The sequence below is a fragment of the Diadema antillarum genome, unplaced genomic scaffold (assembly GCF_040938485.1).
Source record: "Diadema antillarum isolate AM-2024a unplaced genomic scaffold, OU_Dant_1.0 seq00000665_RagTag, whole genome shotgun sequence".
In the NCBI taxonomy this organism is placed as follows: Eukaryota; Metazoa; Echinodermata; class Echinoidea; order Diadematoida; family Diadematidae; genus Diadema; species Diadema antillarum.
In genome coordinates, this window is record NW_027271576.1 from 63955 (window position 1) to 76736 (window position 12782).

The 12782-nt window shown below is 38.1% G+C and overlaps 1 protein-coding gene across 1 annotated transcript; it reads right to left on the reverse strand.

The window, feature by feature from the left end:
• Positions 1 to 8268: 8268 nt before the first annotated feature.
• On the reverse strand, positions 8269 to 12678 carry LOC139736835 (uncharacterized). The gene is made up of 4 exons (XM_071647497.1): positions 12327 to 12678; positions 10553 to 10682; positions 9479 to 9546; positions 8269 to 8537 (listed from the first exon to the last, which is right to left on the reverse strand). The coding sequence occupies exons 1-4, from the start codon at positions 12676 to 12678 to the stop codon at positions 8269 to 8271; spliced, it is 819 nt and encodes a 272-aa protein (XP_071503598.1).
• Positions 12679 to 12782: the final 104 nt, after the last annotated feature.

Sequence of the window (12782 nt, forward strand, 5' to 3'; positions counted from 1 at the left end):
CCATAGTTATTAACATTTCAATCATCAATGATGACTGTGGATTTGCGGATATGGGTTCAAATGACAAACCAAAATAGTAACTTCATGAATATGAAATGATATCAATCAATAATTATGAGCTGTTTTTTTTCCGCAGGACTGGATTACTTGAGGTGCCTGTGAAATGGAATCTCCAAAATATAGAGTATATTCGATGATGATGATGATAATCATTAGCACTGTTAATATTTTCTCAAGCGTTTAAACGATACTGTACAAAACATGAATGTACCTTGACGAGATTATCCGGAATAAAAGCTATACGAATGAGTCCATAGTTCGCAAAACAGTTCTTTAAAAATCTGATGTTTTCATGTGCTATTATTTAGGTCATTCTCATGCAGACATGATGATGAATGGCATATTTTGCATTTTTTAATGTTTTCCATGTGTGTGTGTGTGTGTTTTTCGAAATCACATTTTCGGCATTTGATATTGGTTGCAATTTTCAAGGCGCGTGAAATCTGATTGGTATTTTTTTTAAGGTAAGATTTTTGCGAATTATTTTGAAAGATTGAATTTAGGGCTTTCCTTTCTTCATTTGTGGAAACAGCTCAAAACGGGTAGGACCTACTCTATAAAACGATCATTAGTAACTTTAATCTGTGTACCATAACATATTGAGCTGACTATTGATTTCGATTTAATGTAAAAATCAATGTGTCTTTGATGTAGTCAGTGCAAATTGTATGTTTTGATGTTACAGCACATCCTGTGTTGTGTGGCGTATAGCAGATAACAAATTTCATGTACTATCCGTCTCTTTTCCGTTACCTGAAATGATTATTTTGTAACGAAACGACAACATTTTGTAAGTAAATGAACGTCTTGTACACGAAATGATAATTTCGTTAACGAAACGGTCATTTTTTCGACGTAAAGACCAATGTCGTAACGAACTATTCCGTGCGACACTTGGCGCTCCATGGTTTTTTGTCCATGGTTTAAAGGGCTCACACCCGTAAATACAATGGACTGTCCCAGACCCCTTCACAAATTCGTACCAAAGATACCAAAATAAATGAAGAAAAAAATTAATTAAAAATCAATGATGTAGTTTGGCAAAAAAACTGAATACTAGTAGCTGTAGATATTGAGTATGAATTCCTCTACAAATTGCATTTTGGTTGGAAGATGAAAGCTTTTCTGGTGGAATTTGAGGGGACTATATTTCATTGGGTACGTGTACGGAAAATGAGTGATATTTTGAGTGACAAGAACTCGTAGTCTGGCTTTGCGGACCCCTGGACAGAATTTGAACTGAAATATCCACCCTGAGAATTTGATGGATGAAAGGGTATATCTAACTTATCCAGGTTAGTGAAGCTGAAACACTTCATTTCTCCAAGCTATTTTGCAGAATTTTTTGAAATTTGATTTTTAACACACATCCCTATGGGGAAATATTTATGGGTGTGAGCCCTAAACCATGGTTTCATTTGTACCATCTTCGTGAATTCGGGCCAGAGTGTCACAATATAAAACCAGAAATGTCGCTATGGCGACTGGTATGCCTCCGCCATAATGCATGATTCTCCTAATAGGTCTAGGTAGTACATGTGGGCAATGTGTGATTACATTTTCACAAAATTGGCAAATGTTAAAATGACAATTTTGTCACAAATGTGTTGAATGTTCACCTTCCTTGACCTAGGTTTAATTGGATGAATAGGAGAGCATGTATTCGGGGATTTAAGGACTTTAACTTGACTTTGACCCATTCATACATGTATGCATTGAGTAATTTTCAAGGTATGGAGAAAAAGTGCAATTTCTGTATTGAATAGTAAATTGTTACAATTTTCATCTGGACTTTGAACCTAAAATTCATATTTAAAGACACTCAGTCGTGGCGAGTGGTTTGTGCGGCACGGAGGCGAACGCAACACGCTGCCTCCCCCATTCTGTATCAAATGTAGTGACCCCCGAATGAGAATACGCTGGCTCAATGGGTCAGCGAAAACACGGTAGGCTACAAGAGAGCTCCCTGTGCTTATCTCCTAACCCAAAATGGCTGTCCCAGCGAGCCACGAGAGCTTTCGAATCTACGCACACTCTCAGTGCGCATGCGCATGAAGAGAGGCCAAAAGAGCCACGCGTCTTCTGGCCTCTCTCCTCCAATCACCGTAGCTCGCGGTGACAATATTTGTGTATGATGCGTACACACACACGCACACACACACACACACACACGCCGCAGCGTCTTCTGGCCTCTCTCCTCCAATCACCGCAGCTCGCGGTGACAATGTTTGTGTATGATGCGTACACACACACGCACACACACACACTTGTCTCAGTGGTAGCATTGTCCCACACGTTTATGGATATAGCACCGAGTCTGGCATTGCGCAATTGCATGCACAAACTTCGGTCGTTCGGAGTTTACGTACCATTAGGGATGGCGATCGGCTGCCTTTAAGATAATCACTGTCAGGCAGAACATGCATAAATATGTAATAAGTTTCAAGATAACTTGAGCCACTTCCGACATATGGAGGAAAAATTTAGTTCAGCACTTTCACTTTTCACTTTTTCATCTTTGACCTTTTGACCTTTGAGGCAAAAAAGAAAAAGAAAAAAAAAACTTTCCAGAGAATTTCTGTTAGGTTATATGAACATGCATACACCAAGTGTAAAAAAATCCTGCTGGCATTGCATAAACATGAGGGAAATAGTAGAATTTTAAAGAGTTGCCCTTGACCTTTGACCCCATGAACCCTAAATCCTCTAGATAATCACTGCCAGTCAGTACATGTATATATAGTATGTTCCATGAAGATACCTTGAACAATTTCCAAGGTACAGAGAAAAAAGGTGAAGTTTTGATATTTTTGCTTGACCTTTTGACCTTTCACCTTTCACCTCATGACCCAAACTTTTCACCAGAGAATCTTAATTGGGTAATACATGCAGATCCTAAGTTTCAAGAAAATATCTTCAGGCATTGCATAGATATGGTGGAAATAGTGAAATCTTTTGTATTTGACCTTGACCTTTGACCTTTGACATTGAGCATGTGCACCCAAAAGTTGATAGGCACAACTTCACCCCTAATACACATACATGCCAAGTTTCATTAGGATACCTCAAAAGGTTTTGAATGTTACCCTGCATGTCCACAAAATTCATTACGGACGGACGGACAACCCGAAAACATATAATGCCTCCGGCACCACTCATGGCGAAGGCATAAAAACAAAACAAAACAAACAGGCCGTAACCAAATCATATTATGATTAGCGGGGTAGAGTAACGTCTGTGTGTTGTCTCCCATTGCCAAACCATTATGTAAAAACACGCTCTGTCTCACGTACAGGCAAACTACAAAATTGTGTAAAACATGCTATGCATGAAATTATAAGTTTGTTGATTCCCAGACTGTGGAATTCCAAGACTTATCGCAATAAGAATTTGCAGTGTGAATTTCTTTATCAGTGGCGGATCCAGATGGAGGCGCACTGGGCGCGCGCCCCCTCTTTATTTATCCTTAAAACAAAAGAAAAAAGAAAAAATGAGATGAAACCCGGAAGTAGCACAAGAAATGTTGCTTGCGCCCCCCCCCCCTTTCGAAATTCCAGGATCCGCCCCTTTTTATTAGAACTAAAATACATGTAAGAGCAAATTTTCTAGGGCTTGAATTTTGCTTGACGGCTTAGACGGCTGATACAATACTATTTTAATGCAGAAGAAATGCTTCACCTGTAAACTTTATCCTTATAGGCCTATTTGTGTGCTTGTTATGTTTCCATTTTTTAAATGATGTTTAATCTACACAATATGAAACTTTTCAAACATAATCAGTGCTGTGTTATATATTTATTTTCCATCTTTATGTATTCTTTTGTTTTTATATGTTTCTTTTGTAAAATTCTATACTTTTCCAAGTGGTTGTTTTTTGTATACGCAGGGCCACTTGGTAGAACAGTTAGCAAACTAAAATGGCCACCCTGCTTAAAGAAGATTGAATGAATAGATAAGATAAATAGATAAGTAAATTCATACATATATGACAAACATACATCATACTTTGGGCCTACATACATAAATATATAAACCTTCGGAAAACACCTGTATCCGTGTAGGGCCTATTATACAGTCATTGCCCAATGGTGGATTTATCTGGTTTAGTAAGATGCAGCGACTTTGCTGAATTATAGTACACAAGTAACTGATAAGAGAGAGATACGTTTTGAGCGACATCACCTGTCAACGATGTGATCTGTAATAAACTGCAGTGAAACAATATACAGGTGGACTCTAAAATAACGTACCAACACAAATTCAATTATCATGATCGATTCACAACAGTCAACGCAAAACCAGCAGCACACACAAATAGAAACACACATTCATTATGTGTCATCATGTTTTATTATGTATTCAACATGCATTATTAAGTACAATCATGACAATGTCCAATCATCACTTTATCAAGTTATACACAATATAAGTCTGATTGAAAGCAAAGAGCAAGTTTATAGCAGACATAATAGGCCTATATCTGTATATGTATATATATCTTATATATCTGTATATCATAATAATGGGACCTAACTGCGCTATTTTTACGTATACATTTTATAGCGACAGTTACTCATACCGAAATCTTTTGGTCATCTTTTGGTAACTAATCAGGGCCATGTGACTCCTTCGAAATCAAGCATAAGTCCAAATCAAGCATAAGAATTAAACATAACTAGGATCAAACGTAAAACCGCTTGCATTAAATTCGTAAACTTAAGTCAGGTTTTTGTATTGTATTGTATTGTTCATTTTCCATTATGTGTAGATGGCTGGATAACCCATATTCAGCTACAGTAAGCTGGTCTTCCATGGGGTCCAGTTGGATGTGAGGTGGGACCACTTCACCGGGTTAAACACCCTGCTCTTTGCGATGAATGAATGAAGCGGGATCTTTACGTGCATGAGTTGTGACTCTCTCATACACGGGACCTCCATTTTGTGTCCTATCCGAGGGACAGAGTGTTTTGCGTCTTGCTAGAGGGGACGGGATGATTACACACAACATTGCTCAGTTCAGACTCGGGTTCGAACCCGGGCCCTTAGGATCGTGAGGCAGGCGCGCTACCGACTGAGCCAACTCACAGCCCTATAGGTTTGATTCCGAGCAGATGATAATGTGTGGGGAAGACTAATGTGGCAATCACCCCCTGGTTTTGATTGGCTATTGGGCATTTTACGTTTGATTTTATGTTTTACTTCAACCACAGCTTTTTATTTATCTTAAGTTGATAAAAGACAAGTTATGATTGATTGAGGCACGAAATTATGTTTGATATAAAAAGGCTTACATGTTCCGGTTTGTTTTTTGTTTTGTTTTTTGTTTTGTTTTTAATTATGTTTGTTCGATTTATGCAACAGGGCCCGTGGTACTTATAACATACAGTGCGTTATGTATCCACTACCCATCAATCCCATTAGAAAAAAAAAAAAAAACCAACAACAAATGAGCAATCTCTGACACTGTATTTCAACCGAGATATAATACAACAGTGAGTGAAATAACGCAATACAAGTAGTGTATTCATAGTAGATTCTATAAAGCATATAGGAGATTTTAGGAAATAGATAGTGTAGGCCCCACGTAAAGTACGCATAGCTGCAGGACATAGTATAAGGTGCAGTGTTTTCATCCAGCTGTCATGTGACACGTATAACAGGGAAATGTTAACCCATTCCCTTCGGGAACTTGGCGGCCTGTGTACTAGATCTAAGAGGATTTCAGAATTCGGCATGGAACGGGTTAAGATAATAACCACCTGTCACATTACTTTACTTTGATAAGATATAGGTTGCCTGTTTAAGAAACAAGTTAAGTTTGCATGCAAAATGGTTGGAAACTATGTTTGCCCAATGCATGCAAGATGTTCATCAAACTTAGTCTAGATTTTTTCAAAATCATTACAATGTATTATTATTATTATTATTATTATTATTATTATTATTATTATTATTATTATCATTATTATTATTATTATCATTATTATTATTATTATTATCATCATTATTATTATCATAGTTATTATTATCACACAACAGTTTGCAGTATTATGAAACAGCTTACAACATACCACCAATAATTTCGCGAAACCTGTAATTACATTCTTTTCTTTTCTTTTTTGGTAGGCCTATCATAATATCTTTAATTGTTTCCTTTGGTCATACCTCAACATTAAACTATATAATACAAATGTATCATGACAATTCGTCCAAATTTAGGCATGCTCAGTAAGTAATAATCAGATGTATATTGTCATGGTATTTGTTATTTTGATGTATCTTCCTTGAGAAATATGGCGATAAAATTAATGAAATGATATAGTATTATAAGTCATTAAAATATGCACTACAAACATATCAAAACTGGCTCTAGCGCTGAACTAACAACTAAATCCTAACTGACGAAGGCAGGAGGGCATCTTCGAGAAGTGGATATCCGCATGACTGGACGTCTGAAGGAACGGGCTGGCCGTCGTGCCCGACAGATTGTAAAAATCAGCGTCATTACTGCAATTGATACTACAGATGCGTTTATCGTAGATACTTGATTTACATTTTTTACTACAGATTTCTACTCTCTAAAAATAATCTAGTGAAAATATTCATTCTCGAAGGAGTGAATATAAAATTGAGTGAATTTTGAGTGAAAATATTCATTTTCACTCATTTTTGAGTGACCTCAGGGATCACACGAAGATTTGGGAGTGATCCCTGAGGTCACTCTAAAATGAGTTAAAAATAAACACTTTCACTAAAAATTCACTCCAATTTCACTCAAAATTCACTCTAATTTCACTCTAAATTCACTCATTTGTGTTATTCATTCCTTCAAGAGTGAACATTTTTACTCAATTTTTTATTTTTTATTCTTTTTTAAGATTACGATAGGTACATTCATGTTATCAGGCTGTGTTATCTGATTGAGTGGACGGACTCTCTCTCTCTGTCTGGAAGCAATATCCAGATCTCTGTCTGGAAGCAATTTCCAAATTAAGTATCGCACTTCTGAATGATTATCCTTTTGCAAAGGACAGAGATGTCTGATGAGGTGGGTGCTTAAGATGCTGACTTTTGTCATTGAAATTGGTGGGAAATGAATATCATGTAGTGGCTATGAGAATAAGACACTCTTCGGTCGATGTATTACAAGCATGACAAGTTGAATTTCCGAGAGATTCATAAAAACTAGAGAAGATTAGGCAAGCAGTAATGGTGAGGCACTTATAGTGCTGCATATTGATGACAGGAGGTGATATGTAGTCTTTAAGTATCTGTAATCACAACCAATCAAGGACAGTTCGATTTCTCTCAATTAAGTCATTCATATCAATGGTTATCTTTTTCTTAATTACACTTTCATATAAGAGTGAGTGCTTGTGCCGCCTTGTATCCCGCTTTGGTTTGAACATGGAGCTATAGTATATAGCTCCATGGTTTGACCGAACATGGACCTACTACACATGGACTATGAACAGAGGTCTTTCTTTGATCCCATCATCACCACCGCCACCTGATTATGTGCATCTCAATGAGTACATTCAGGTGTCTGGACGATTACGATTGCGTGATCATGTACCGTCACTAACAAAAGAATCGTTTCCCTCCCTTCAGTCTTGTTTCGCTGATGTGCCTTTTTCAGATGGAAATGTCTTTGAATAAATACAGATGATTACGAGCAGCAAAACCTGAGAACATGACAATGTTTTGTCAAAAGATGGGTAATTGCTAATTCGCACATTTTCGCACACGCATAAGATCTTGCCTAATGGCAAGATACCTGTTCTCTACCATTACCATCCCTTTTTGCTCTGGAATAAGCTGCGGAAATGTGAAATACTGAAATCACAAATGACAATCATTCTGCCAAAATGTTAGCTTTGTTTTAAAAACTGCCTGCTACCTGCGAAATTGTTTGAGATGGTTTGAGGCATGATTTTCTAACATACATCACATGCACACTGCATATTCACTTTACTTCATTTTTGTGAGGATTTTTTTCTTCAGCGCATATAGTTTTAGATTTCTCGAACCTCCGTCTTGTTCTACTCCCGGCTTGCTGGCGGTGACGATCATAGGATCAAAGCAGTGAAGCATGCTAAAAATGTTTTTGTGGCGCTTTTGAGATGTACGGGTGCATGAATTAATTAACGATACGATGAATGTCCATGTGTATTAGGTCCATAGACTGATCCACTTCTCTGACTCCCTTCACTGAATGGTGCAGGAGGATCCACGTTCTGCAGCAGCTGCTGGTGGCAGAACTTTCATGATTTCGTCAGCGGCGATCACGCAATGATGCAAAATCTCCAGTGCGGCGCGATGTTTGTCGTAGTTGTACTGGTGGTCGCTGAACGTGTAATTCTCGATTGTGAAGACGTCCTTGATGTCTTCTTTCTCAAGAGATACTTTGTAATCTTTCAGTACCCTGGCATCCGACTGAGAATCCTTATGAGTGATGACAACCAGTGGAGGTTGGTCTTGGAAAAGAAACAAAGAGGAGGAAAAGCGTTAGTGTTCAAAATAAATGTGGTGATTATGATCTTCTTTATTCAGGGTAGTCTCTTCAGCGCTTACACTGCGACCCTGCCGGTCATTTCTTATTACCCTATCGTTGCCAGATATACCCACTTATACATCTGGGTCGATTGGGACATGGAGAGTAAAAACATCTTGTCCATGGACGCAAGCACTGTGGTGAATTGGCGAACTCAGGTCCTCCGATTTGGGACTCGGGAGTCTTATTCACTATGCCACAGTGCCCCCACAACATCTGACTATAATAACAATGCACATCAAATAGGTGTAATGACAGTGACGATAATCACTCCTGAATAAATTTACAAGAACAAGAGAAATAGAAAAAAAATAGAGAGACATGGAGAAATATCCCTCAAGGCCTGTAGCTTCGTAGCTCACGTCAAACAGTGCGACTGCCAATTTAAGAATGTATACGCAATAACAATTACGGAATGTTAAAATTTCTCAAGTTTTCAGGGAGTGATCTCTTCGCAGCAACATACTAATATTGGTAGTAAATATAAGGCAATAGCAAAATCAATCTTGTGAAAATCTAGCTGCAGTGACTTTCATTTTCATTTTCATCTATTTGTTTCTACATCCTAATTATATAAAATAATTGCAAAGTAACATCGATTTGTACAAAACGGTGAAAGGAGAGAAGTTTGTATAGGTGTTAAATCATCGACTTTTATGACTTTAAAAAAGTATTTAATGTTCAAACTATTGACAGTTTTGTGAGGTGATGATGTCGTAGCCTCTCGATTTGTTTTTATTCGAACGGATCCTACATTTAGAACTTTAAAATGACGTGGATAATTTCATATGCCCTGTGAAGTCTGTGCAAGTGTATAATCTGCAGTCAACATGGTCAGTGGGTAAACTCAGCTTTTATACTCACTGGTAACTCTCTTCACAGTATCAATCAGGTTCCGCAAGTCTGATGGCTGGATGGACAGATTTTTTGCACTGTATGAAAGATGGTCAAGAGATAAAAACCAAAAGAAACCGAAACCGACTTAATAATGCAGTTAAATGATTGAAAAGGCATTTACTGCACAGTGATTTAATGCTAACACTGACCTTCATGCAATAAAATGAAAGTGTATCAAAATTATTTCATTTTTATGACGTAATATTACTGTAAATGTTGATGAATTCTTATAAAGAATGTTCGAAAGTATTCCAATACTCTTTATGTTCTATTTGGCTGTCAGGCAATGAAAAAGTAATGAAAATCATAAACAATTAAAATCAATAAAGTTTTAATAATACAAAAAAAAAATCCCATAATGATATATGTTCGTGTAGTTCACAGTATTACTGCATCCAATATTGAATTGGAGCATAAACTTGATTTTCTACGAACTACATATTCATGGTATTATCATTCGCTGTTTCGTATACCCACTTCTATCATTGGACATACGAAATTTATCAGCAAAATCTAACCGTGAAAAAAAAAATGTGGCCGAAATTGGCCTTAAAATAAAGTGAGTTCGGCTGTGAAGACTATAGGGGCAATCTAGCAACCTTGGTAGCGGCAACTCTGGCTGAAGTGTGTGCATTTATCAAACCTGTAGCACAAGTTATTGTCCCTTTTCCGGTTGAGAAAAACACATTAAAACCACGTATAAGTGGTGGTCCTATATAAGGACCTAATTGGGTCACCAAAACACCTCATTTCTTAAATTTGGTTGTCCGATATCTATTTCTGGTGGCCCCGGGCCACGGCTAAAAAAAAAAATGTCGAGCCTTGCTATAGTACCATAGTACATATCAAATCTGCTGATGTTATACCAAATGTGTGACCTCAGAAGTTACATGGTGCAGTATGATAATCGCGTTGGTAAAGGTACATTATATGTACGAAATATATCATATTCTGGTGCGCCTCTGATAAAAGTCATCTGCTTTTTGGTTGATTTATGAACTCAAGTTCCATTTCACAAAAACGTAGTGTGAGAGATATTACCTCAGGACAAGAACTGCACAATGTATCCTTTGCCCCTCCTGGGCTTTAAATATCCATTCCAGGGGTGCGCTGAATTTCTGGAAGAAAGTTCTATCCCATTCGACTTCTGTCCCATCTGCTCGCACACCAACTGGACATGACAAAGAAAATGGGACGAAGAAGAAGAAGAAGAAGAAGAAGAAGAAGAAAGCTCGTTTGTAAGCACGTTTCAAACAGTATTGACACACTGATATGCAATGATACGGGCGATCATCTTTTGGCAAACCGCCAACAACAACAATAACCACAACAACAAATATAATGCACATGGTACAGTAGTGTTCCATACCACAGCTGCTATAAACTCCATGTCTTGTTGTAAATAGTGCATACAGCATGGCCGGCGGAACCGGAGGGGGGGGGGGGGGGGGGGAGAGGGGGAGGGGCAGGGGTCTCGCCCCCCCCCCCCCCCCCACTTTGTGCACCATACAAAGGAATACATAAGATGTCATCACTTTGGGCCCCTACTAAGTGGCACTAAAAAGAAATAGGTAGAGATCTTGAAGTGTGAGTGCGGTAAGGTTATATGTTTTTGCGCTCAACACCTTTTTTTTCCTTTTGTTTTTTTCCTTTTTTTTAACCAAGAAGTGGAAGGGGAGAGATGAGCTGAAGACACCCCCCCCCCCTTTTGCTTGTTAGGTCATAAAACCAGGAAGTGCGCCCCCCCCCCTTTTGATAACGCTCCTCTAGACTTGTACAGCATGTGAGCAGGAAGCCAATACGTACAGTAGGTGCAAAATAATACCTCTTTGTGTCATTCATTCACGATTCAATCATGTCACGTGATCTGAAGCTTCCAGTTTATTAATGTAAAGGTTTGATATTTGATTTTCAGCGAAGTATATAGAAATAAAGTAGGCATTGTTATGAACTACGATCATGACGATTGTCAATACTGTAGCCTTACTCTGTGCAATATTGTACAAGGTTCGGAGGGAAGTTCTGATTGATGAGATTCCTTGCAACTGTAAGGTATTATGCCTTCAAACACCTACCAAAGAAATTATATACCGTTTTCTCTTTTAGTTCGTAATTCAAGGCACATTCAATCTCTTAGAACATGGGAAATGATCTTGGTTAAAGTTGGCAAATGATGCACCACGCCGTACCCCTGCGTACCGTCATCCAGGTTACGCTTACGGCTCTGGTTACGGCGTAGTGTAGCGCCATCTTGTGTTCATAAGATGTGCAGTTACGCACCCTGCCGTGGCTGCCAAATTTTAGCAATCTGCAATAATGTTCCCAATGCCAATTTAGCCTTGTTGTTGCTTACAATAATACTTGTTGCATTTTCTTTTTGCGACATGTTGCTTCACTTTCGAACAGTGATTCTGAATGAAATATTTCAAGTCCACGAACTCGTCCAGTGATTGGACTGAGATAATAATAATAATAATGATAATAGCAATAATAATAATAATAATAATAATAGTAATAATAATAATAATGATGATAATAATAATAATAATAATAATAATAATAATAATAATAATGATAATAATATAGAAATAATAATAATAATGATAATAATGATACATGTTTAATACTCTCTTCTAACCATCATTGCCTCCAATGAAGGTAGAAGGGAGAGAGGGGGGATGCTTTTACTGTTTGCGAGTATATGAAAGATCCATCGATCACCACTACTACAATTCATTTTACTGTTATGAATACTGTCACAGCAACACTTCGAATTTACGACAGAAATACATGCCATGTATAGTTACTAGCTTACCAAGCTGTGATTGTACTTCGGACATGTACTGCCTGCTGAAATCTCTCATCCCTCGATTATCGCACACAGCAAGTCTTTCCGAGATATCGTAAACATTGCGTCTCCTGGTTGTTGATGTCTGGGACTGGTACCCCTCAGGCGCTGAATGAGTCCACAGACCATCCGTAGCTGTGGCGTAGAGGAATGAGTTGATTAATGCCGATTTACCTACACCGGGTCCACCAAAGAGGCCGATTCGTGTTTGTGGTGGCGGGTTTGTAGGCCGCTTGTTCGCCGCTCGAATCGTACTTCCAGGATGATATTTTTCGATTTTCTCCTGTAGTGTTTTCACAACATCTACATTATCCGACATTTTGGAGAGACGATTTAGGAAACCTTCTCGACACTAACAATTAATGCAAAGTAACACCCGTACTTTTTTTTGTGCTTTAAGCTGCTCCGTAGGACTTATGAACG

Coding starts and splice junctions, on each gene's coding strand:
- LOC139736835 (XM_071647497.1), bottom strand. CDS start 12,678: ATGTCGGATAATGTAGATGTTGTGAAAACACTACAGGAGAAAATCGAA. Junction 10,683..12,326: donor CGAAGTACAATCACAGCTTG/GTAAGCTAGTAA, acceptor TGTCATGTCCAG/TTGGTGTGCGAGCAGATGGG. Junction 8,538..9,478: donor TACTGTGAAGAGAGTTACCA/GTGAGTATAAAA, acceptor TTCTTTTCCAAG/ACCAACCTCCACTGGTTGTC.